This window comes from Marmota flaviventris, chromosome 9, assembly GCF_047511675.1.
Source record: "Marmota flaviventris isolate mMarFla1 chromosome 9, mMarFla1.hap1, whole genome shotgun sequence".
Taxonomy (NCBI): domain Eukaryota; kingdom Metazoa; phylum Chordata; class Mammalia; order Rodentia; family Sciuridae; genus Marmota; species Marmota flaviventris.
The window spans coordinates 721336-747018 of NC_092506.1; the positions used below are offsets into that span (position 1 = coordinate 721336).

At 57.6% G+C, this 25683-nt stretch overlaps 1 protein-coding gene across 4 annotated transcripts in view; it reads right to left on the bottom strand.

The window, feature by feature from the left end:
• Positions 1–458: 458 nt before the first annotated feature.
• Chid1 (chitinase domain containing 1) overlaps positions 459–25683 on the bottom strand; it is a 40943-nt gene continuing 15718 nt past the window's right edge. For 3 of the 4 annotated variants that reach the window (XM_027953582.2, XM_027953581.2, XM_027953580.2), the window contains 9 exons: positions 25443–25508; positions 24458–24564; positions 23715–23776; positions 20524–20616; positions 12359–12460; positions 11474–11629; positions 1095–1175; positions 875–917; positions 459–645 (listed from right to left, as the gene is read on the bottom strand). In XM_027953582.2, coding sequence (XP_027809383.1) covers positions 547–645; positions 875–917; positions 1095–1175; positions 11474–11629; positions 12359–12460; positions 20524–20616; positions 23715–23776; positions 24458–24564; positions 25443–25508 — 809 coding nt within the window. In that variant the 3' untranslated portion in view covers positions 459–546. The remainder of the gene's footprint in view (positions 646–874; positions 918–1094; positions 1176–11473; positions 11630–12358; positions 12461–20523; positions 20617–23714; positions 23777–24457; positions 24565–25442; positions 25509–25683) is intronic. The other variant, XM_027953584.2, reaches the window with a different exon arrangement.

A 25683-nucleotide genomic window follows, 5' to 3' on the forward strand; every position in this document is an offset into this window, starting at 1 on the left:
GTTTCCACACCACCCCTGGTACTCCACTGCTCACGGGGACAGGTGTCTCCCTGTGCTCATCTCAGTGGCTCCCACATGCACACAGGGTGATGGAGCCCACCCAGACTCGGCGCGGAAGGTCTCGCTGCCCTCCACTGTGACAAGTGCAGAGCTGGGCCAGGGCTTCAGGGGGGTGCCCCACACCCAGTCACACCAGGCTCAGTGGGGGGGGGGGGATGCTGCAGGTAGCAGGTGCCTGGCCAGGTGACCAGTGGAGGTGCAGGCTCTCACTGCTGCCCTGTGGCAGCCATCCCCACAGAGGCCTCGAGTGCAGTTGTGGGGCAAGTGTGGGACATCCACATCTAGCCCAAAGCCTGGGAAGTGCTGGAGAGACCCAAGCCCTGAGCCCACAGCAGGCTGTGGGAGGGGACAGATTCTTGTCCCAGAGTTCCTGCCAGGACAGGGATCACAGCAGACACTCACAGCAAGCGGCAGAGGCCTGTATTTCACTCAACCAGTCGCTCTGTGACTAAGAGAGTCCACGCTGCCTTGGAACTGCTGCCCAGTCTACAGCAGGTCGTAGAAGTAGTCCAGGCCCTGGCCCAGCTCCCAGATGGAGACCCCGACACCCAGCTCTCTGGCCAGCTCCAGCCGCACCTGCAGGGACTGTGGGTACAGACAGGTGTGGGTCTCGCCTAGCTCTGCACCCACACACTGGGGCAACAGGGGAGAGTGGCCTGGGCTCCAGGGCTCCAGGGCTCCTGGGCTCCAGGGCTCCTGGGCAGGCTGGCACTGCAGGCAAGGGCCCTCATGTGGGAAGAGCTAGCACTGCTGCATCCTGACTAAAGCTTCTGTCCCACCTCCCTGGGCAGCAGCCAGCACACCTGGCACATACCTTTAAAGTTGGGTAGAAGACGACGTGCCTTCCGCCACGGTTCCTGCAAGACAAGAGGAACTGTCCACCTCCCTGGCTCCAGCCGAGGCTGTGGGCCTGTATTCCCCACACCCGTAAAGTCAGGGACAGACACCTGGAAGTGGTCACTTGCAGTCTGGCACTGGTCCCCACTGTTCTCCCACTCTACCCTCCCCAGGCTGGCAGTACATGCCCCACTCACTTCTTGTACTCGAAGAAGTGCTCTGCAGCCTGGCTGTCCCACACCATACGGGGCCTGTGGTCCTTCAGCGTCTGGATATACCTGGAGGAACAGGGTGTGGGTGCAGGAGCCAGCTAGCCTCACAGCTCCCAGGTCAGAGTGCTCTGCGGGAGGCCAACCTTGGGCCAGACCCACAGGATTGCTGCAGATGAGTCATACATTTCAAGAAACACCACTGGCTCCAGAGCCACCTCAGAGAAGTCACCCCTGAGCCTTCCAGCACCCTGTTCAAGACAGGGACAACCAGCCAGATGGGCCTCAGGCAGTCCCACTCAGCTGCAGCCCCAGGGCTGAGGGACTGTGGGCAGTGGTTTCAGGCCTTCCAGAGATGGCCTCCCTCTGCTGCCTGCCCACACTGTGGACAATGCTGCCCATATCCAGAGAAAGCAGGCCCTCAGAGCATCAGAAGCCAGTGGTTTGAAGACCAGTGTCTCTACCTACATTGTGAAGGCTGTTCCCGAGGTGTGGGGCCAGGATGAGGGCTTCTAGAAGCTGGTGGAGGATCTAAGTCGCGGTCTAGCCCATACTGCACCTTCAAAACAGGGCAGGTCGCCCCACAAGGCTGTGGGCCACCAGCACCAGAACAGATGGCTCTGGAAGCTTCTCGTCCTTCTGAAGTTGGTAGTCTGTGCAGGAGGAGGACCCTCTCTGGCCCAGATGGCAAGATCAGTGCTTGCCGTGTGAGGACACAGTGCACAGGGCACCTCCCTGGGCTGCAGCCGAGGGAGGAGCCCATGCCTTGGGCTATGGGGAGCGGACATCTGCAGGATCTGGGGTTCGCCAGCACAGGGGCTGCCTTGTGACCCTGAGGCTCCGACGGGGAGGCTGTAGTCCTGAGCAGGTTGGAGGCTTGCTAGCCTCCAGGGACTCTTCCAGACCACAGGAGCTGTCATCTTGTGCAGCAGTGCTCTGAATGCCAGAGCCTGGCAGGGTGTGGCTTAGAAGCCACTCCCAGGCCCCAGCAAGACATGGGACAAACACTGGGAAGGGTGGGTACAGAGTATGGGTGGGACCAGACCAGTGACATACCACAGCCTCCCAGACCCAAACTGAACCTCCTCCAAGTGCCTGTAGCTAGAGCTCCCCCTTCCTCCAGAAGGCCATCCTGCCTGGTGGCACAAGCAGCCCTGCGCCATGGCTGTGGACACTCACTGTTGTTTATCTGTGGCCTGAGGACTGAGCCCAGAGTGCTTCACCACTGGGTTATACCTGCAGCTCTTGAACTTGTGGTCCTCCTGCCCCAGCCTCCTGAGTAGCCAGGACGACTGGTGCATGTGCCACTGCACCTGTGGGCACTTTTTACTCAGTCTGTGCAACACCGGGCCTTTCTGCTTCTCACTGACCCTTTCTGGAATCCCCCTCTAGTTCAGGCCCTGACAATGTCTAGCAGCCACTGTGGGGATGGGGTGCCTGGGGAGTTGAGGGGTTTGAGGGGTCTGCTCCCATGAGCTGTAGCAGGCGCGGCCTGGGCCCAGCACACAGCTCTGCCTGCCTCATTTCTGCCCCCACCCCCTTAATTACAATACCATGAAAACGCTGATGCAGCTGACTGCCTTTGATCTATGTCTCCTAGATGGCTCAGAGGGAGGAATCTGGGATGTGTGGGGTCACTGAAGGACAGGTGGCTGTCATGCCTGTGCAGAGCTGTGGCCACATACTGCTCCTCTTGGGGGCCTCTGTGGCCACCTTTGCAAGATCTGCTACCCCCTGGAGGAGATGAGTGGGCAGCCAGGACCCCTGGGAGCACTAGGTTCCTCCTATCAGGAGGTCACAGTAGAAAGACACTCCAAGAGGGCTGCAGGAAGATGCCTGGAGCAGGGGCCACCCAGACTCAGACTTGTGGTTCTTGAGCCAGGGCACCCCTGCCCCAACACTGCATAAGCCAGGTCTGGGCTTGGGGTCTTGTTCACATGAGACCCCTGAAGAGCATGGTCAGCATGGAAGATGAGCCCCACATGACGGGCCAGGCTCCTAAGAGGAACAGAAAGGGGCACACATGCCTTTGGGAGGCAACAGGTGCTGGCCTGGCCACAGTGAGTGGGGTGGGGGGAGCCAGGCCTGCTGGGTGAAAGGCCTGCCTGGAAGGAAGGAGCGGATGGATGGAGGACGCAAAAAAGGCAGAGGGAAAAGATGCCCAGAGGACAGGGGTGAGGAACTGTGATGGGCATCACTGGGAGCCCACAGGAAGGGAAGAGTAAAGGGACAGTAGATATCTAAGAAGCAAGCTGGGTACAGAGGGACCCAGTACTCGAGAGGCTGAGGTAGGAGGACTGCTGGAGCCCAGGAGTCAGAGGCCAGCCTCAGCAACACAGCATGGCCCAACTCAAACACAAAAGAAGTGAGGGTTGAGCATTTCCCTAAACTATGACCAAAGGCCTCAGCCACATGTTCAGTCCACTGGTGGGCAATGTCCGAAACAGGCCAGCCCACAGGGACAGGATACAGGCTAGAGAGTGGCAGGCTGGGGTGAGGAAGCCTTCAGGAACTGGATGGTGGTGGGGGTTGCACAGCCCTGGGATGGACTGAGCACCCCAAAACTGCACACTTCTAAATGGGGAAGTTATGCACTTGGATTACACTCTCCCTAAGTTACAGACCTTGCATTCAAAGGGTGAGGAGTGTCAAACCGATCTTATTCCCAGAAAACCTATCTAGACAGGCCAGCGGCCCTCAGCGATCACCAGGGACAAAGAGGCACCCTACATATCCAGGGAGAAAGACATGCTTGGGCCCCCCATGACCTGGGTATCTCCATGGAGACCAGCTTATGGAACTACTGGAGAAAGCTCTGCAGGAAGGGAAGGCAGGACCATGGACAGAGGGCTCAGCCCGGAGCTTGGGGATTCTTCCACGGTCTGCAGGCAGACAGAAGACAAGGAAACGAGCCTGGGGCAGTGGACCACCAACCCAGGACCAGATCCACAGCAGAGTCCTGGGCCTCCCGTGGCGGAGCCTGTAGCAGGAGCACGGCTCTGGGCTGCAAGTCCACATACCAGCTGAAATGGCGGCCCCAATCCTTCCTAGCCAAGCGGGGTCTAAGCAATCTCTATCCCACAGAAGTGGAGAGGGTCCACTGAGGGCTGACCTGCTGCTTGACAGGCCACCAGGACTGCACCAATGGAAAAGGGCTGGGAGTGCCCCAGTAGGGCAGGGCCAGACATCTCCAATGCCCTAAAACTGGCTGGGGCCAACTCCATGGCCTTGGTCCAGTGGGAGCCCTGGTCACCCACTAAGACAGGCTTCCCTTCTTGGTGATGAGTTTCTGCTCAAAGGAGGCCTTGATGAGGCCAGCGCCATGGGCTGTCCACGTGGAGCTGGTGGGCAGCAGGTGGTTTTCTCTTTGGATCTGCCCAGGAGAAAGACAGAAGCCAAGAAGCAAGATGACTGACCAGGATGTAGTGGGACATCATGCCCACATGCAAAGCCAGCTCAGGCTGAGCAAGGAGGGTTCAGGGTGGCATCAGGATCTCAGCAGGCCATGGTTGAAGACTCCCCTGGGCCAGGTGGGAGGGGGCAGAATGAAAGCCACATGCCCCCCCCGCACCTGTACCCAGGAGCAGAACCCACACCAGTGGTAGAAACTTCTTGCCCAGGATGGAAATGGTTACCAGATACCTACAAGGAAACCTGCCTGGGGACGTGGTGGATAGAGGGGAGCCAGGTGGTACTTCCCTTAGGGCTGCCCCTCTCAACTACTGCCTGGGCCTGCTGGCTTCCACAGGATCATGAAGTAACGGCTGACTTCTCCCTGTGAGGTGGGCATCAGCAAGGCTGCCCGGAGGATGCCACACTTCCCAGCCAGCTGGCTCACCACTGGGAAACAGCTCCATATCCAAGGGGTGGAGGGCTACCCCACCTAGATGCACCTTCCTTGGGGCAGGGGTCAGTGGATAGCTGTCCAGGAAGGGCCTGAGAACCTGTGGGTATGGTGATGTCACCAATCTGGCTATGCTGAGTCAGCCAAACAGGGACAGGCAGGGACACCTGACCCTGTTTCTCCTTCTGTGAGGGACAGTAACCTATAGGGAGTGACCCCTCAGGGACATTCCCAGCTCAGAACACACAGCCCCTGTGGGAGGAGACAGGACCTGTGTGGCAGGATGGACCCTGGTGCTGCCAGCCACCCTACTCTGCACCTGGGCCTGGTGGGAGGCAGGCAGAGCCTCTGGACAGTGGGAGCATCTCAGCCCACCAGGGTAGTGTGGGGCACTTGGCAGCAGGAGATATACAAACTGGCACCAAACCCACTCCTGGGGGACATGGATTCTCAGTGGAGGAAGCCCAGACCACTTTAAAGACAGGGAATGACCAGGGCTCCCCCAGGAGCTCTGACCACAGTCACGGCTGCTGGCATGAAAGGGCTGGCCAATTGCCCCAGCATGGCTCCTGGCTCTATGGTCAAGCAGATGGCCAGACAGCTGACCCTGATACCCTGGGAGGGCCCTGGAGCCAAGCTGGAGGCCAAGACAGGATGGCAGATCATCTGAGAGGCTGCCTGGACTATTACCAAGAGGCCACTTAATTCTCAAAGAATTGGGGGACTCATGTTGATGACACTCACCCATGCCTCACGTCTGGCTGTCTCCTGCATGGAGGGGCTGTGGGCTGCCTCCTGGTGAGCTGTTTGGGTAGGGGGACTGGTCCTTGAGCAGACATGTGCCATATCCCCTCCCTGCCCTCTAAAGAGAGAGATGGCCCTCCCCTCACAAACTACATCTGCCTGTTTCTGTTGACCTCTCCCATCTGGATTTGCCTCCATCAAAAGGATTGGCCCAAGGGGGAGGGCTGCTGCCCACTGTGGAAGGTTGTGACTTATGACTCCAGGTCCCCAGCTCCTGCCTGGAGGAAATCAGGTAAAGAGGGTCCATGGAAAATTCTAGTTGCCAGCAGGGCCCTACCTGCAATGGGCTCCCCAACCCATGCAAAAGTCTCAGGGGAGTCCACTGCAGATGGGCAGTAAATGAGGGTACACTGGAAGGAAATAGGAGAAGCATCACTGCCCACTTGCTCACTATGACTGGGAGGGTCAGGCAGGGCAGATCTGGCTGCTGAGTAGGGTGCACAGGGGTGCATGGCACCGCTATGCCAAATCAGAGCTGGAAACCAGTGTACAGAGCAGCCTGCTGGGTTATCAACTCCCATCAACTGTCCACCCACAGCTGAGGCTGGCACTGGGGTCACTTGTGAGTCCTGTCAACAAGAGCCAGGCTGCACCAAGGCCTGTAGGCAGAGTGATGGCAGTGGGTGACCGCTACCTGAGCCTGCAGGGCTGGGCCTGAGGATGCCTTGTGGAAGAGCCCTACTACCCACCCTCGTCCAGGGCCTGTTTAGGCTTAGGAGTGAGCACAGGACTCTGGAGCCAGCCCAGAGCTGCTGGTGGGTGCTGTTGAGACCCTCCCCATTCACAGGCCCAGGTCTTCTCCCAGGGGGAGGGGGCCAACAACAGCCACGCCCCCATCTCACCCTGTAGAGTGCAAAACCTTGGTTCAGATGCCCTTGGTTTCACAGGTTTAAACAACTCCTCAGGCCTGACAGCCCTTCTTAGCAGAAGCCAAGTCCTCATGTCTGAAGTGTGAGGTCCAGCAATATCCCAAGAGGAAACCCCATGGCTCACCGTCCTGCTCCAGAGATGGGATGACCTAAGGGACATCCACAGATGCATGATGACTGGCCCAACCCACCACCTGTCTGGCAAAGGACATGCCCAAGGCCTCTAACTGGTTAGAGGAGGCCAACTAAGCCCAGAACGCCCACTCGTGGGCTACAAACACTGAGGGGACGGTGTGGAGGGCATCTCATGCACATCACTGGCTTTGGGAGGACATAGTAAGTAGAATGTGCAGAAGCCCAGGAACGAGGCAGGCTGAGATACTTTAGCACCCACAGGACAAGAGGGTGAGCTCCTGGGAGGCAGTGGGGGAATCTGTCACGTGTCCAAGGCTTTTATGGTTGAATGTCCTCAGAGTAAAAGACCAGCAAGAATGGGAAGAAGAAACACCCAGATCCACCGAGTCACTGTGGTAGGGACAGGGTCACATGCACTGGATTTGTCACGTCCTGCTATCTGCCTCGCAGACATTTTTTTTTTTTTTTCTAGCCAGGGACTGAACCCAGGGACGCTTGACCACATCCCCAGTCCTTTTTATATTTTATCTAGAGACAGAGTCACATTAAGTTGCTGAGGCTGGCTTTAAACTGAGGCTCCTGAGGCTGCTGGGATTACGGGCATGTACCACAGTGCCTATCTACAGACATCTTGAAGGAAGGTGACAGAGGCCGGATGAAGGGCTTTCCACTCTGGAAGTCACGCCTGGGTGGGGGCCTGGTGAGCAATGTTGCTAGACAGTACTTGGCCTTGCAGGGAGGAGGGTGGGCTAAAGATGTCTCCCTGCCCTGCCTGGGCTACTGCAGTGGACAAGAGGGACTTCACTGAGGAATAGGGACTTCACTGAGGAACAGGACAGAGGGGAGGGAAGGCTCTGAGCTGGTATAGCACTGCAGCCACCAGAGCTAGACAGGAGCCAGAGGAGGTACCAGGCTGTGCAGCTGCTCCAGAAGGGCAGGGGGAGGAGCAAGCCCAGCTGTGGGGGCTGGAGAGGAGGACCCCCCCCAGGACCCCCCAGGACGGGAGGTCTGTCTGACCCTGTGCACTAAATGGCCAATCAGTCCTTGGGCTGAGCTGTTGAGGGGGATGCCACCAGGCTGGAACAAGACCATGAGGGCCTGGAAGGACAAAAGAGAGGAGGTGTGGGCAAGGGTGCGGGTGGTAACAGGCCATGCAGAGGTGAGGAAGAACATTCTCCTTAGACCTGTGGTGGCGTCCTTAGAGGGGACTCCAGCAGTGAGCCAGGAAACTCCTACAAAAGGAGCTCCTGGTGGTGGTCAGGTTCCCAACGTCTGCAGGCAGCAGTGCCTACCATATCTGCCTGTGTCCCCTGAAGCCTTCTCTGCAGGACCGATGCACAGGCCAAGACTGAAGTGGGGGCACACCCTCTGCAATGTGTCCTTCAGGGGAGTTACAGCTGGGCAGCATCAGCACTCTGCCTGGCACTGTAGTCACAAGGAGAACATGAGGACACGTTTCCTGAGCTGGTCATTTATCCCATAGTTGCAGGAAGCACCTTACTGAGCTGGCACATGTGCTGCTGCCCTGACCAAAGCGTCCTTCCAGACTCCCAGCCCACCTGCTCCCCTTGAGTGGGACCAAGTCCAGGCCAGCATCTGCCCAATGCCTAGACCACCACTCTGCACCACCTAGGCCCAGAGGTCATTAGTAAGGGGCACTTTGGGTTGGGGACTGAAGACAGCACCCTCCCTCCCAACCTCCACAAAGCCAGGAGGCCTGAGGGCATCCTTGTGTATGTGCATACACACCCTTGCACACAGCCCTGTGTGTCCACACTCACGCATACACCTCTGTGATCAGAATTTCTGAACCTCCAAAGCCCCCAGCCCTTCTCAGAACAATCAAGGGCAGGTACTGTCCAGAGGAAGCCACCAATGCCTTCTGTGATCTGAGCAGACTGGGTGCCCTGTGTTTATCCCACCAGCTGGGGTAGGATGGCTGTAACAACCCTCTCCAGCAGCTCCTGCTGGGCCGTCTGTCTCCCTGGATCATCTTTTCACCCTCAGGTGGCATTTCGGGCCAAGTGTATGCCTCCAAGTTCATATTCTAGAGTCTGTGAGGTTACTCCTACCTCAGAATTTATCCACAGTTGGAAAGACAACATTTAAAGAGGTGATTAAGTTAAAAGCAGGCCATTAGGATGGATCTTGATCCAATGGGACTGTCCTTCCAAGAAGAAATCAGTCTGGTGTACAGCCCAGTGGTGTGAGCTTAGGGGGAGCAAGGCCTGGTTCAATCCCCAGTACCATCAAAATGAAAAAGGAGAGGCCATCAGGACAGATTTGCAGAGGACCACGTGAGGACACAGGGAGGAGACACTGATGGACAGGGAGGAGAGAGGCCTTGGGAGAAGCCAGCCTGCAGCACCTGGACCCCAGACCCCAGAGGGTGAGAACACTGACTTCAGTGGAACAGGAGATGCCAGCCCAAGTGGACAGAGATGGCAGCTCGAGGCCAACACCTCGCCTCCTTTCAAAGCCCCACCCAAGGAGAAGCCTGGCAGGCCCAGGAAGAAACTCGTGGCTGGTCTACTGAGGATGTCTAGGCAGCTGGTACTCCCTGCCCAGCAGGAGGAAGTACCCACACAGCAGGTGTTGTGGTTGGGCTTCCTGAAGATGCCAGGGCCTGGCGCACACACACACACACACACAGAGCAACACTGATCAGAAAGAAGACAGAGGGGGATGGGGATCCACCTCAGCACCAGCCTGCCCTAGGGGTGTCCTGGGAGGAGTGGGAGGAGCCCTCACTGTGCAGCAAATTCACGTCTTCCAGCACAGGACACAGCTATGAGGCTGACCTCTCTCCATCGTGCTGCAAATGGTAGGTGCAGGGCCACTGGGCCTCAGGCTGCTGCCCAATCTCCTGTTACCAGTGCCATCTGCCCAGGCCCTTCTCAGCCAGTGGCCTGACCTGCCCTGTCTACAGAGTCTGGCCAAGTTCAGTGATACAGAGTAGACCCCAGGGGTCAGGAGAACAGCAGTCGGCTTAGGCCTGTGCCAGACCCCAGACCCTAGGGCCAACCTGTGGACACAGGGGAGTGTGGGTTTAGAAGGGGAAAAAGCCCCCCAGTGGGACCACCCCTTCCCACCACTGCCTTGGAGCACAATCCACCCTGACAGCCCACCACAGAGGGACCAACAGGGGAGAAGGGAGTGAGGTGGTCCTAACAAGCATTCCTCCTCCAAGCAGGAACAGAAGACCACAGAGAGGTGTCCCACCTCCTCTACTGACTGCTGCCATGCCCTGAACCTGGGAGTCCCACCACTGGCTGACCCCTGGTCCCAGCTGGAGGGAAACACCTTAGCAAGGGCCCAGCCAGGACCTCAGCATTCAAGGCAGGGTGATGGCCTGGCCTCTGCTCACGGCCCTGGGTAACACATGCTTGCCCTCACAGAGCAGGCCTGGGAACCCTGCAGAGAGTCCCAGCCAGCAGTGACACCACACCTGTCTCCAGACACCAACCATCCTCAGGGAAGGAGCCACTAGGAATGTGGGTGGCTTAAATGAGCTCCACACAGCCAAACTGTTTCCAGAACAAACACAAAGACTCACAGGAGCACTCAAACACCAGCTCCCAGAGGCAACATCTGCGACATCTGGTACCCAGTCCAACTCTGGGTCCACAGGGCTGCACCCCAGGCCCCTGACCAAGGAGACGGTCACGTGCAGGCTGATCAGAGCCAACCCAACATCAGGATCAGCAGAGGAGGACACCGGCTGTCATCACAACGGAATCCCACACAAGCACACGTTTAGCAGAGGCCCAGAGGATGTAAAATGAGACCCAAACCCTGACACATGGGAACTACAGCCTGTGAGATGAAAGAAAGCACTGAAGGCAACTAATGGCAGGGTGGGCCTGGCAAAAGAAGCCACCAGCAGTCTGTGCCACCAGTGCAGACACAGCAAGGAGGAGCAACGGAAACGAAATAAGAACCCTAGAAGTGGAACCAGGCCCAGGAGCTGCGGCTGGGCTAGACCGCCCTGACACAAGCACCCGCTGGCGGTGCCTGAGGTCAGGAGCCAAAGGGAGGCCCAGAGAGCTGAAGGAACCACGAGACCTTCCACATGTGACAAGCAGCAGGTGGGCACGGACCCCAGGGAGCACAGTGGAGATGAAGTACAAGGAGCACCTGGACACGAAGGACCATGTGGCTCAAAACCCAGTGGCAAAAAAAGAAAATAAGTTCTAAATAAAATTATATGATTCAAAACAAAACAAAACAACAACAAAACCCCGTGGCAGGTGTGAACCTGATGGCAGTAAGGGGCCACAAGCACAGGGAGGCGCAGAGGAGACAGGGCAATGGATTCCAGGAGGGACAGAACTGGGCTGCACACCAGCAGAACCACACAACAGCAGACACTGGAGACCCTCAGAGAAGGAAGTGACAGAAAAGGAGCAGGTCTTCCTCGTCCACGTGGCGCAGGCCAGCTGACAGCCCTTCACACATAAACTAGCAGCCTCGGCCTACACTCCCACTCCTGAGGTCAGGAGAGGTCAACACACTCAGGGACAGCAGTGTGGCTGCATCCCCAGGCTACTCATCAAGGTGGTAGCCACCCCTGGCAGGAGCTGAGGTGCAAGGATGCCCACATCATCAGCCCCAGAGCCCATGAGCCCAAGGGGCCAGAGTCCCCACCCTCTCCAACCCCACACCACTGGTGATTGGTGACATCCCGGATGTGATGAGGAGGGTCCTGAGCTTACCTGGCCCCAATGACAGGCTCACGGGCATCCTTGGAGGCTGCATAGTCCATGCCATAGAAGTTAAGCCCCAGGAGAATCTTGCTCCGCCACTTGGACTTGGGGTCCAGAGCCTGGACACAGGCTCGAACCCAGGACAGCGGGGCGTTAGGGCCAGGCCTGCAGGGTGACAGGGAGAGTTCCAGTGCAGGCAGGAAGCCTTGAACCTGACCCAGGGCTGTCCACTTGGAGTGCATCCTCCCTTTACTGTGGCCCATGCCCCTCAAGAGTTGGGAAGAAGCTGGGTGTAGTGGCACACACCTATGATCCCAGCAACCAGGAGGCTGAGGCAGGAGGATCACAAGCACAAAGCCAGCCTGGGCAATTTAGCGAAAATCTGTCTCAAGATAAAAAATAAGAAAAGGGCTGGTAGCTCAGTGGTAGAGCACCCCTGGGTGCAATCCCTAGTACCAAACAAACAAAAACCAGAAAGAACCAGGAATGACGGACGCTGCTGTAGAGGACCATGGCAAAATGGCTCTGGACCCCTCCACTAGAACCCACGGGTGTCCTACCCAAGGCAGCCTCCCAGTGCCCAGCTTGGCAGGCAGCAGTCCTAGACCAAGGCAGGGAGGGCTCAGCAGATACACAGCCTCTCAGGTGTCACTCCTGCTACTTCACATGGTCTTCCAAGAGCCAGGTGGCTCAGGCACAGGTCTGAGGACAGAGGCAAGAGCAAGGCCATGCCTATTCCACCCCAGACAGGGCTCCCCACAGGTCACCTCTCCTGGGTGTGGACATGCTAAGCAGCAGGCCCCATAGCAGGAGGGTGCCTGCCTGGGAGGCCAGGAGTGGGCCTGCAGCTTCAGAGACCTGGTTGTGCCCGCAGCACCACAAGGCCACACTTACTGCTGCGACGTGGAGTAGTCGTAGGTCATGAGGCTGAAGCCATCCAACACCGGGGCCAGCTGCTCAAACTCCTTGTGGGTGAACATGCCCAGCTGGTCGGTCCTGGAATGAGAGAGCATGCTACCTTGGCCACCACACAGAGCCCATCAGCCAGCCTGTCCTTAGCTGCTTTCTGGGCCCAGCCAGAGTCAGAGCAAGTTGGATATAGGGGCTCCTAGCCCACACCCCTCCATCCCTGCTATATGGGGGTCAGTTTCCTTTGAAGACAGGGATGGCCTGCTGCACGGCCAGGGTCATACTTCAGAGACAGCAGAAATGTCCAGCTCTCCTTGCCCCTGGAGGGCTCAGAGGAAGAGGGGCAGGCGCTGGGCAGTTCCAGATGCTGAGTTCTAGGACAATTCCACTGGTGGGCATGGGTGGGCTAGGCCAGCCTCACAGAGGCCTCTGCTGCCCATAGGGACCAACCAGCGAGGGATGCTCACCCTTACAGGTTCCTGTAACCACAGTGTGCTATGCATTTCAGCTGCTGGCTCCTTCTGACCCTGCTCCCAATCCCAAGGGTCCATCTGCCTCTAAACTCAGCCACACCCCAGGCTCTCTGCTCCTCCTAGCAACGTGAGTGAACAAGACACTGCCTCTTCTCTGAAGAATGCTGGGCTGCTCAATGTTCCTGCATAAGCCCAAATCCAGCTGGCCAGTGCCCAGGTATCCCCAGCTCAGAGGTGGTCTCATGGTGGGGACCTTAAACATGGTCACCCGAGTGCCAGGGTGGACCCAGAGGGCGGCCTGCTCACAGGCCCAGTGCAGCCCCAGCAGAAAGGACAGCAGCTCAAACATTCCCTAGAGCCCTCCAGAGAACAGGCTCTGAGGATGCACAGAAATAGCCTTTGGCTCCAGGAAAAGCTTTCCCCCTGTGAAGGCTCCTACCCAGGAGGGACGCTCACTTAGGAACCCAAGAGCATCCACCCTTCCTAACCCTGCTTGTGAAGAAAGGCATGTTCCCCTGTCCCATCTCATGTCACAGAAGCATCTGAGGCATTGTGTCTCTGACTCCTCCCCTGCTCAGCTGGGCAGGGCCAGACAGGGAGGGAGAAGCCTGGCTGACAGCCAGAGCCCAGGCCAGCTGCACTGAACAGGGACACAGGGAGGGAGGCCCAGCTGCCTCCCAGGGCCCTGCTTGCCTCACACAGGGCACTTTTGTTCACCTGCTCGGCACATAGGGCATATTTTTACTGGCTGGTTATTCCTTGGAAGTGACGCTCTAATAAGAGCCGAGGAGTGGGGGACAGTATCTTGGGAGATCCCTTCTGCCCTTCACATTGCTTCTGAGAAGCCCAGAGCTCAGGAGGATGGACAGAGGAAGGGCAGCAGTGGCTATGTCCCTGCTCTGGGATACCTTCTGCCTTACCAGGGATATTGTGACTCATGAGATGGACATGCAGACCTCAGCAAGGGACAATGGATGAGGGATGACCCAGATACCACCGAGGACATGATGGAGCTGAGAACAATGGATGTGGAGTAGGAACAGCAGGAATCCTGGGACAGAGACCTCACAGAGGGACAAACTGAGCTAAGCACTACTGCAGAGGGCTGGGACCATCCAAGACAGGGCAACAGGAGCACCGCCCACCCCCAGCTCTGCACCAAGCCATCTGGAGCTGCCCAGCTGCCAAGGCCCTCACTGGACCTCAGCAGGGAAACAGGAGGCACAAATGCCTGGCTTGCAGGAGAGGGCAAGGCCCTGTGGGAATATGTCCAGCCTAGCTCAGGAGGGGGTGCCTGAGCAGGTGGCCAGATGGGCCCAAATGCTGTGTGGACAAGGCACAAGTGGCCCAGGTGCCGGTGGAGGCGCCTCTGCCTCCTGAGGGCGGGTATCAGACCACCCATCCATCCATTCTGCCCTTCTGGCCCGCTCTCATCTCTGGACAGCAGCACCTCCCTCAGGCACTGGCTCCTTCCTGACCTAGTTCACCACAACCAGTGTCTTCTGGGGCCGCCTCTCCTGCCTGGCCCAGTGACAACCCAGTGGTGCCAAGCCATAGCCTACAGCCACTCCACACTGAGGCATGTGAACTGGGGAGAGGACGGGAAGAGCGAATGCTGACACCCAAGGCTGACGGTGCAGTCCCATGGCAGCCAGCACACTGCAGGGGAGGGAAGGACAGAGCCTCGGCTTCTCTTTAAAACTTCCTTACTTTTGGAAAAAGACAGATCTTAAGCCAGCATGCTAATGCCACGTGTTAGTGCTGGGGTGGACCGAGATGGGGTGTTTCGTACAGGGTTTTTGTTCTTATCTGTCCTTTTCTTTGACAGAAAGAGAGGCATCCTCAAACTGGGGGATCCTGGGAGCCTGCAGGTCCTCAGTGAGTGCCCACGGCCAACACACCTGTGGCCTGGCTGGTTGCTTGGAGCCTAGTCCCTGAATCCTGCCCAAGCCCTTGGGGCATCAGGGGTGGAGCTATCCACGAGACTGCAGGCAGCTAGAGGCTAAGTGAGGTGCAGTGAGAGCCATGTGGGCAGGCAGGAGCTACCAGGCACTGCAAGGCTCTGGGCAGAGAAGCTACACCCTACAAAACCCCACACAGGGTTCTGCAACAGCCCCTGCAATGCTAGGAGAGAACACAGGGGTCTCTACAGCAGTGTTACCCACGCCCTGAGCGTCCACAATGGAGACAAGCAGGCCCCTTGGGATGGGAGAATGAAGCTGCTGTGATGTTTATGCCTAACCAAGGGATGTGGCACAAATTCTGCCTGGAGGGTCCCAGATGAATCCCTGCCCTGGTATGGTCAGGCTGAAGGCAGCCTGCACCCCTAGGCTAGAAGCCCACAGGGCTGCAGAGGAGAACGGCTAGTGCAGCTAGGCCAGGTACTGCTGCCCTCTAGGCGAACTCTGGCCCTGCCCCTTGTCTGGCCTCCAGAAGACCCTGGTGGGGCCCAAGCATCAAGCAAGCTTTCTGGGTTGGGGGCCTGCACCCTGATCCCACTCACATACCCACCTGCAGTAGCAGGCCAGGCTTGCCCTGAAAGGTCTGGAGCATCTGCTCCTGCCTGGGGCCAGGACAATTCCACTGGTGGGCATGGGTGGGCCAGGCCAGCCTCACAGAGGCCTCTGCTGCCCACAGGGACCAGCCAGCGAGGGATGTGAAGTAGCAGGAGTGACACCTGAGAGGCTGTGTATCTGCTGAGCCCTCCCTGCCTTGGTCTAGGACTGCTGCCTGCCAAGCTGGGCACTGGGAGGCTGCCTTGGGTAGGACACCCAGGGGTTCTAGTTTCCAGCATCTTGTGTCCACTGCCAGCTGAACTTCCAGCTTACACTTTCCAGGGCAAGGCTGCCACAGCAGCTGCCCCCAACTAGGTCACCAGAACATGGCTTGGGGTGGGGAGACTTAGAAGCTAAGGTCAAAAGTGTGAGGAGCCCTGAAGCCCTGAGAATGGAGAGCCAGTCAAGAGGCCCTGCCCCAGGGGGAAGCAAGTCCAGCTGGGAGCGGGCGGGATGCGGGGAGTATGTGTGACCCTGTGGAAGCTGCCTTTCCTCAGACATGTCAAACCAGGACCAGAGATGGAAGGGTCTTCAAGTAGGAAAAGCTGTCCCTGTCTTGTGGCCTAAGGTGGCCACTGTGGTCTGCCCTCTGGGCAGCAGGTTGCCCCCACCCTCAGGTAGCTACGCCTTCTGCTGAGTCCAGCTCTGCTCCTAGAAGCAGCAGCTCACAGCCAAGGCTGTAGGGGAGGGATACAGCTGGCAGAAGCCAGGACCCTCCCTCTAGGGGCTGATGCACAAGCAGAGCAGCTCTGGAGCCCACTTCTCACTGCTACCACTACCAACCGGCCTCAGGGACATGAGGCCATGGGCACTAGCCTCAGGGACTAAGAAGACCTTCTGTCCGCCAGGTGTGGTGCGTGTAGGCCTGGAGCTGTGTGGGGCAGGGCCTGTAGAGGACTGGGGCAGCCATTGCTAGATCCCTCCTGGCCAGAAGGACTCCCCTTCCACACATGGAGGCCTTTCTTTAATGTGAGCTGACAGAATCGCCACTGGCCAGGCTTTTGTGTCCCCACATCCTCATGTAAAACCCTGACCCTCAACAGGACAGCATTTGGAGATGGGGCCTCAGGGTGGCAATGGTGGCGGCACTATGAAGGTGCCATGCACACTCAGGGAGAGGCCCTCCCAGCGCACAGCCCTGCTGGCACCCTGATCTGACTTCCAGCTTGCGGAACTGAGACAGTGAACGTCTGGTCGAATGGGCCCCTGTCTGGTGCTTTGCTGTGGCAGCCAAGTGGAGACAATGTCGGGTGACTGTCAGAGGGCTTTGGCTGCACAGGTCCCTGGGAACCTGCCACAGCCCTACTTGCCAGGTCTCCTTTCTGAGAAGAGTGTCACAGCCACAAAGGCTCTGTGCATCTGTGCATGTGCTGCAGTGGGGCCACCAGACAGCGAGTGGCTGAGGACCACCTCCATGTGTGCCAGACTCTGCTGGGCCCCACCTTGGGGCTGTGAACCCTAGAGCCTGCCTGGCCTGTGCCACATGCCCCAGATACATGGTGCCTTGCTAGGTGTGAGCAGTAGTCTCCCCAGGGCTTCATGAAAAGTAAGCACCTCCACCTGCCCATGGGCTCCCCGCATGTGCCCGTGCAGAGCCTGCAGTCTGTGGGTCCTCCTTACTGTCTGACCACTGTTGGAGCATCTGTTACCACCTCTTATGCAGGTGTTACTCTGTTGCTGATAAGGGTCACAGGCTTCAGCTGCCTGTGGAATCTGAGGTGACAACGCTGGCCACAGCTCTCTACCCTCCGGCACAGCAGGTCCTGCTTTCTTGCTTGGGTCCTCACTTAGCCAGCCCAATTCCTGGCATGACTCTATCTGGTGCCCACCAGCCCTCACAGAGGCCTCAATACATGTCAAAACCCACTGCCTGCCCTGCCTCCTAGGCTGCAGGAAACCAGGGGCTTCTGCACAGGGCAGCTTAGGGGTCCAGCAACAGCATCCCCAGGTGAAGGACCTCACCCACCCATCACCCTCCCTCCACCACTGGACCAACACTGAACCCTGGTCCGGGGTTGGAGACAAGGCAGGATGCAGGATCCAGCCGGGAGCATCCTCCACTTCAGGGGGGTCATAGCCTACAGCACACCTTCCTGAATGGGCACACCAACAATGTGGGGAAGGAAACCAACCTCTGGTCTGTGACCAGCACCCTGAGCTGAGGGGTCACAATAGCTAACAAAACCCTAAAACATGTAGAACTAGCTGGAGACTAACTCAGACCCTGTGGGGGATGGTATCCTCCTGTCCCTGCAGATGGGGGGATATGGTTAAACCAGGTCATCTGTGGAGGCTAACCACATTGCCTTGGTGGCAGGGCTCAAGGTCAGCACAGCACCTTTGCCAGCAGCTGCCCAGGTCCAGGAATAGACCCTGGAGGTCTGCAGTGCTGTGGCAGCCCCAGTAGCCCCAGACTCTCCCCAGCAGCTCTGAGTCCAGCCTGCCTTCTCTGTATTTGGTGAAAGGGAGCCGCCTCTCCCCACAGCTGCATCAGACTTCCCTCCTAGAGCTGTGTCCCGCCCAGCACAGCCTGTGAAGGACCTGAGGGGCTGATGTCCAACTGCAGAAAGACGCAAGGCAAAAGCATTGACTGCAGTGACAGCTCTTCAGCAAGGGTGAGGGGAGGACAAACGGGGGCAATAAATAAACTCCCCCAGTGATTGTGACAGCCAGCTTTATAAGGAAAGCCTCATAGCCCCACGTGCACCCGGGCAAGTTCCATACCAGCAGCTCCCAGGCCTCTGCTGGGCTTGGGGTCCCGCTTTTCCTGAGCCACCTACCCACAGCCACTGCCCGTGGTTCTCTCTCCCTCTGGGTACAGGTCCCCTCCCCATGCAGCCATAGGAAGGAGCTGTGTGCCTTGGTCATTGAGAGTGAGGGACAGCAAGCCTCAGCTCCCATTCTACACTCCCTGCCCAAGGCTGGGAACTTGGGTGACGATGCTGGGGCAGAGAAGGTGCCCCTGGGAAGCCATTTCCACTCTGACTTTAGAGGGCAGTGTCCCACCAAAGGTTGCTCTTATGTCCTCTCATGGGTGACCCTCTAGCCACCAAGGACAACCTGGTCTCCACCTGGCTGTGGCACCCCAGCCACACCCAGTCACCCATCACCAGGGGACTCTGAGCAACCCCCTGGGAGTGTCTGCAGCCCCCGGTCTCCTCTTCTACCCCTAGGCCTGCAAGATGGGTCCTCACAGCCTCATCCTTGCCACCCCTAGGGAAACCCTGAAATCGTGGGTCACACATTCAAGGTGCGTCTCTTCAAAGACATAGACTTAGCACAGGAAGTGACACAGATCAAGCTGCAGACAAGAGCAAGATCCCAAGCCCCAGACATGGGCCCCTCACTGGCATGGGTGGCGTCGCTGGGCTGTAATACAGGCCCAGCCTAGGAACCGTTGAGGCAAAGCCCGTCACCTTACTGCCCATGGTCTCACGGATTAGCTCCACGGGCACAGTGAGGTGGAAGACAGAGTCGAGGTCTCAGGGTGCCATAGGCACCAGATAGGAAGGGCTCAGGGTTCAGTCTGGGGTAGGACCCTCCACTATTGAGCAACAAGCATCGGGAGCTGCATCCGCACTGAGTAAAAAGCCAAGACCAAAAGAACACAAGAGCCCCACTGCAGCCATGTGTGCCACATGCATGGAGGCACCACCTGCAAACACGGGCAGAGGCACAGGCAACCTCAGGCCCTCCACTTCCCACGACTACCCTCCTAGGGCAGCTGGCCTACTGGGCCCTGAGTAGGATTCTAGGACACAGGCCTGAGACCAGTCTACAAAGCTTGAAGCTGCACCCAACTCAGACTGAGGGCCAGAAAGTTTGGGGAAAAAAGTCAGGAAGGAGGCTGACACCCAGGCCAAGCAAAGGGCCCTCAGCTGGGCAGGAAACCTCCCCCAGCACTTGCAGTGGTGATGGCATCTGTCCTGGCTGTGGAGCACACTGAAGGCTCTGTGAGAGCCAAGTCAGCTCTTCTGTGTGACTCTACAGCCTGCCAGCATCACCTCAGGCCCCCGAGGCGCGTTCAAGCACATCCCACTGAAGAGAGGCTGCCACCCTAGAGAGTGGAAGGCTGCAGAGATGTGAGATGGCGGCAGCTTCTTCCCAAAGTAGCAGCTGCGAGCCAGCACTCGTCTGAGGGCCACGTGCACAGGGCTGCCCCCTGGAAAATCCCCAGGGCCCTGGGCAGACCCCCAGGACTCCCACCCAATGGCTCTGAGGCACCCTTCGCTCCCCACTCTTGCTGCCTACTCAGCCCCCAGTTCTGTTCTCCCATTGTGATTCAGCCTTCTCTGTGTCCCATGAGCTCACTTTCCACGCTAAACACCACATTCCTATGTGAAATGCTTCTGGCAGAGTGGACATGAGATTCCAACTTCCCTGGCTCTTGTAGTACTGTCTGGGTCACTCCTTACTACTCCCTGCCTCATACGGCTTGGGAGAGGGCCAGCCCCAGACAGTGGCATCTTGGTGTAGATACGACTGCACAGCCCTGTCCACTTGGCCTAACTTCTCATGGAACACAGCTCACACAGATTCACCTAAAGCACCAAGCACCTGGGACTCAGGGCCTCTTTGAGAATGAAGGAAAAATAAGTTTAAAAAACATTAGTTCTCAGCCAAGCATGGTGGTACACACTTGTAATACCAGGGACTCAGGAAGCTGGGGCAGGAGGATCACAAGTTTAAGGTCAGCCTCAGCAACTTGGTGAGACTGTCTCAAAGTGAAAAACAAAGCTTGGGGGCTTGGATTGTGGCTCAGTGGTATAGCGCTTGCCTAGCATGCATGGGTTCAATCCTCGGCACCACATAAAAATAAATTTTAAAAAAGATATCGTGTCCACCTACAACTAAAAAAGAATAACAACAAACAAACAAAACCTGGAGATGCAGATCAGTCTCAGTGGTAGAGCACCCCTAGGTTCCATCTCCAGTACCCCGCAAAAGGGCCAAGGGCATACTCAGAGATACAGCACTTGTCTAAGCTGAGAAGAGTCCTCCCCTCCTCTCCCTGCCCAGGACCCACACGAAGGGGCAGGCATAGCTCCTGTTGACCAGAGGCCTGGGCCCTTGACTGATGCCCACGTTTGCTCCCCCAACCCCTCAGGAGAACTGCACTTACCCAGGGGTGACGGCAGGTGGAATGACCAAGATGGTCAGCAGCCGGGCCTGATGCAGTGCCTCAGCCAGGTGGGTAAGCATGTGGATGAGGCCCCTGCAAGAACAAGAGGCAGTTGGCTCCAAGCACTGCAGGCTCCCAGTGGTCCCAGCCTGAGACCCTCCATCGGGCCTTCTCACCCCACCCTGGGTACAGCACATACAGAAAATGGCACATGTGGATCTGTGGACAGGGCTAGGGAAGAAGGGGCCTCACACCCCAACCTGTCCTTATCCATTATCCAAAAGACCCCTGTCCTTCCTCATACCCAGGGGCCCCTCCAGCTGGAGTCTCAAGAGCACCCCAATGGGTGCTCAGAAGAGAGGGGCCCAGATGAAACAGAGCTCACAGGTCTATATCATGCTCCAGAGCCCAAGTGCACCAACACACTGAGTGGCACTATAAGCCTCAGGCTGTGAAACACCACAGGACAGTCTGAGGGCCACACAAATGGGGGCTTCAAAATGGGGCAGGTCATCAGGCATGCTGGGGCCACCAGATGAGGGGACCAGAGGGGCAAGTGGGGTGGTGTGCCCCAGGACAACTATTGACCTCTCTCCCCATACAAGCCGAGAGGACCTACCCTGTAACTCTCGACCCACATGGGCAGTGGGTGGCCAGCCCACAGGGCACCTAACACTAGCTGGGGTGGAGTCTGCTCATAGGAGCTGGCCTAATGCTGCTGTTCCAATATTGATGTGTCTACTCTGGGCCCACTCTCCCTGGACACAAGGCCCTCACTCTTCTACTCCAGGCCCTTCAGGAGCAGCCCTGTATGGACAGTAGACTGCAAGTCCCACCTTGATGGGCACCAAGCATGAGGCCATGGCTCCCACTGGCCATGGGAATGCAAGTCTGTCTCTGAAGAGTGTGGAAGGCCGGGTCCTCTCAGCAACTGGCTGTGGGATGGTGGTGGCTTCTCAGTCTCCCTGATGTTGCCCCATCGAGGCTGTCACCTTTCAAACTGAGTGCCAGTGATGCCAGTGTGAGAACTCTGTGGTCACAAGGAAGCTAAGGCCAGACAGCCTTCCTCTCTTGGCCCAGTGCTAGCTTTGCAGGTGGCAACCCAAGTACAGACCAGGGAGGGACAAAGTCTTGGGACAACCTGTCCTCCCACTTTTGCATCCAGAACTAGTCTAGTGCACCAATGGCTATTACCCACTTATCACTTAAAGGTCATGGACCAGGAGGACACTGCTCAGGCCCCTGAAACACCAGAGGCCCGGGACTTCAGGAAACCAACCCGACTTGGAGAGGGCCTCCTACTAGCCCCAAAGGCTATGGGTTCTGATCCCCATGACACACAAGACTTGAGGGCCAAAAAGGTGGCCAAGGCCGCTCTGTAAGGGGCCCAAGGAGTCTGGACATGCATCCACAAGGGCGTAGCCTGAAGCTGACTTTGTGGGACAGGTGTAAGCTCATCCCTATCTGCCAGCAACGGCGGCTCCCAGGGGCCCACACTGCAGCCACCCTGGGTGGGACTGGCAGCAGCAACTCCCTGCTGAGAGCTTTACCAACAGACCCTGCAGACTAGATAGCCTCTGAGCCTGTGCTAGCAACAGCACACAAGAGAACCCACTGAGCCCAGACTCGGGTCTGGCATGTGGGAGACAGCTCCAAGTGGGGGCCAGCAGGGCAAACAGGTACCTGTCTGGCAGTCTCATCTCCACCTTACCAAGGAACTGGCCTCTCCCAGGGGCAGGCTGTAGCATTAGCTTCAGGGCTGACATCCCCAGATCTGCTACCTCCAAAGTTCACCATAACACCTGTCACCCTCAGTGACTTGTGTACACTTGCCACAAAGCCTTCCAGACCTTGGGGAGGGACTACCACAGGCCCATTGAGTCTGCTGGGATGTGACCAGGAGCGCAATACTATGAACCAAGTTGAGACTTCTGGCCAGGGCAGACTAAGGTCACACGCTGCAGTAGTTCAAACTGCTTCAGGTTTCATGGGGAGAAAGGCCTGGGAACCCTGGTAGAGCTGCCCGCTCAGCTCTTCCTGCCATGCCTAGCAGTCTCTGCCCAGGGACAGTCACTCCAGCCAGATGGTGCTCTGAAGAGGAGTTCTCATAGCTGTTTCAGATGGCTCCCAGATAACCTTTCTGGCCCCTGGGAGAGCTGCTATCAAGAGGCTGGCTCCCCAAGCCCATGTGTTACAGACACTAGACCCCACCAGCATACCAGCCCATACCACGGGCCTGCATACTGGGCCAAAAGCAAGTGCCACATGCCTGCCCAAGTCTGCCAACCATGGTATTGCCAGGTTAATCACAGTCTTGCCAAGCCAACCTGACACATCGAATTCAGACTAGATGCTGGGGTGGGGGGGGTGTGGGGGGGGTGGAAGGAGACCCATGTAAATATTCCTGTCTCAGCTCAGTCAGGTTTGTCCTGGAGGCAGCTCAATGCCCAATATGGTTGGACCAACTGGTCTTTGCTGCTCAGGAGCCTGATCACTGCCCACACCATGGCCCTGACATCCCCTGAGGACAGCTGCCCTCCACTCCCTGGGTACAAGGGCAGGCTATTCCTACCTCTGCCTCCCCTGTTGCAGTCTCTCACTTGGCTGGGCTCTGCAATTCTCCCCACAGCCCTCCTGCTCCAGTATTAATGAGCCCCAGGAACACTATGAGGCCACGTCTTACTGCCTACTTAATGCACTGAAACAGAAACAAAGTAAGGCAAACCTCAACAGATCTATGAGGGTACCATGTGGCTCCCTCCCCGTGGCAATTTGAAGAGCCCAGAGGACACCAGGGCCATCACACCTCAAAGTCCCACATGTGCTTGGCTAGTCTCTTTTCACATCCCAGGAAGTTCCTTCCTGCTCACTGAGGAAGCCTCTGCTTGTGTCTAGTGAGACCTGTCACACTGTCCTGGCCACTCTACTCACAGAGTCCCTGTGAGTGAAGGTCCTCTGTGCCCTTTACCACTCATGAGGGGCCTCCAGGCTGGCACTGCAATGTGGTCAGGATAGGTCTCCTGTCCTGGGGCCATTTCTGGCTTCTCCACCTCTCACAGGGCCTCCTCTCCACCTCAGACATAGGAACGCAGGAGGAAGGCCCTCCCAAAAGCTCCTCCTCTCCCTCGGTCCTCCCTCTGGCTCCAGCAAACACTCGAGGTCCAAGCAGCCACTTGCTGCCCCAAACTCACACATGCTTCTGGCTCAGCAGCTGGCTCCACACCTCCACCACAAAGCCATCAAAATGCTGGTTCTGAAAGAAACAGAATCAATGAGGAGAAAGACCCAAGAGGGACAGGTGAAAAGACAGAATTCCCACCTTATCCAACGGCAAAGTTACAACCTAGTCACCCACGAGGCAAGGTCCAAGGCTAAACTGCACACCCAGAAATCCCTCTGAAGGGGGCAGGAGGGGGACCCCCACAGGAGTCAGAAGCAGGACTTGGCACCCTGCATTCTGTTTATCCAGGATCTTCTGTCCCTGCACCAGAGCATACAAGCAGCCGGTGGAGATGGGCTCCCTCCAAGGGACTCAGGCTCTGACCAAAGGAAGCTTCCTGGCCCTGAAGACAAGTCTCCCACCCTGGGACCCCCAGAGGATCCCTGTGGTCAAGAGGGAGCATGGGATGTTCTGGAGTGGGCTGACATTGTCCTGCCTGGAAGACCTGGGTTGCACTAGAAGGTGCTTAAGAAGAAATCCAAGCAAGAGGAGCCCAGTGGAGGCCCTGTGGGAGTCCCAGTCAGAAGGAAAGGCCAGAAAGACACAGCAGCTGGTGTGGGAGGCAGGAGCTGATCTGAGAGGTGGGGTGGGTTTGGGAGGCACAACCTTCTCTGAGAGAAAGAGACCATCTGAGGAGGCAAGGCCTGGCGGGGAGAGGCAGGGCCTTCTGGGGGTGAGGCCTGGTGGCCTGTGAGGACAGCATACAGGTCTCACCTTTGCCACCTGGACCACAGTCTTGCTGAGCTCTTCTATTTCATCTTCATTGTCTAGGACGTTGCGGAAGTCATCGTAAGTCCAGCCCTCAAACAGAAGCCGAGGTGCTGATGGAAGACACACACAGAGGTTGTGACCAGGAAACAATGAATTACACTCCTCTGCTTTTTGTCCCCAATAAGGCGTCTTCTTGGGCCCCAGAGCAGAATCAAAATCAGTGATGGGAGGGGAAGCCATCCAAGGCAGATACAGCTCCAGCATGGACATCCCACACCCATGCAGGCTGGCAAGGGTGGGACACATCGGGGAAGGAGCAGGTGATGCTGCCAGTCCTCCTCCCTCACCAGCTCCCCTAGGGGCCTGCTTTCCAGGAAGGTGGCTGGACAGACTTCAGCTTTCTGGCTCCTGGCTGGTCTGTCCATAGCTGTTTCCAACTTCAATCTATCCTGATGGCTCCCACTGGCCCTGAGTACAGGTCCCCTCCTGGCCCTGCACAGGCCCCTGTGTCCTGCCCACCTCCCAGTCCCAGCCAAGACCCCCACATTCCTTCAGCTCAGCCCTGTTGCTGCTCCTGAGCCTTCCAGTGGAGTCTCTCCTCAGCCCAAGCCCCACACTCATACTCGGCTACCCCCGGGCACCTGCTGCTCACTGGAACATGTGGTGCTCCCTCACCAGCTGCGAGCTACAGGAGCTCCGGTGGAGCAGAGCCAATGCTGCCCTCAGGGACTCAATGCTGGACGGAGAAGAAAGGAAGAAATGGGAGGGAGAAGGGACAAAGCCACTGCCAAGGAAGCACTGGCCTTGGTGGGCTATGGCCCAGTGGGCAGGAGAGCCCAGGACTTGGGCTGGATCATGGGCCATAAATGCCAGGCTGTGGCTGGACTCAGAGCAGGAGGAGCGACCTACACTCACACAATGCAGTGAACTGGGTCCACAGAACCCCCTCCACCATGATGTGAAATGGATGTGGTTCCTGAACACTCACCTCCAGGCCTGCTGGACTCACCTATGTGTAGGCCCTTGGCATGCTTCCTGACAGCTCGCATCCATCCTGTAGGACCGGATGGGACAGTAAGCACAGGGCCAGGAGATCCAGTCCACTTGAACTAGCTCTTCCCAGGTCCAGGGGTCACCCTGCAGCACCCTCCTCCTCTAGTCTCACCTCCTCCTGATGGCCCCAGCTTCCAACCCAGCCTCTCCTGCCCCTGCAGAGCAGTCCTGAGCTT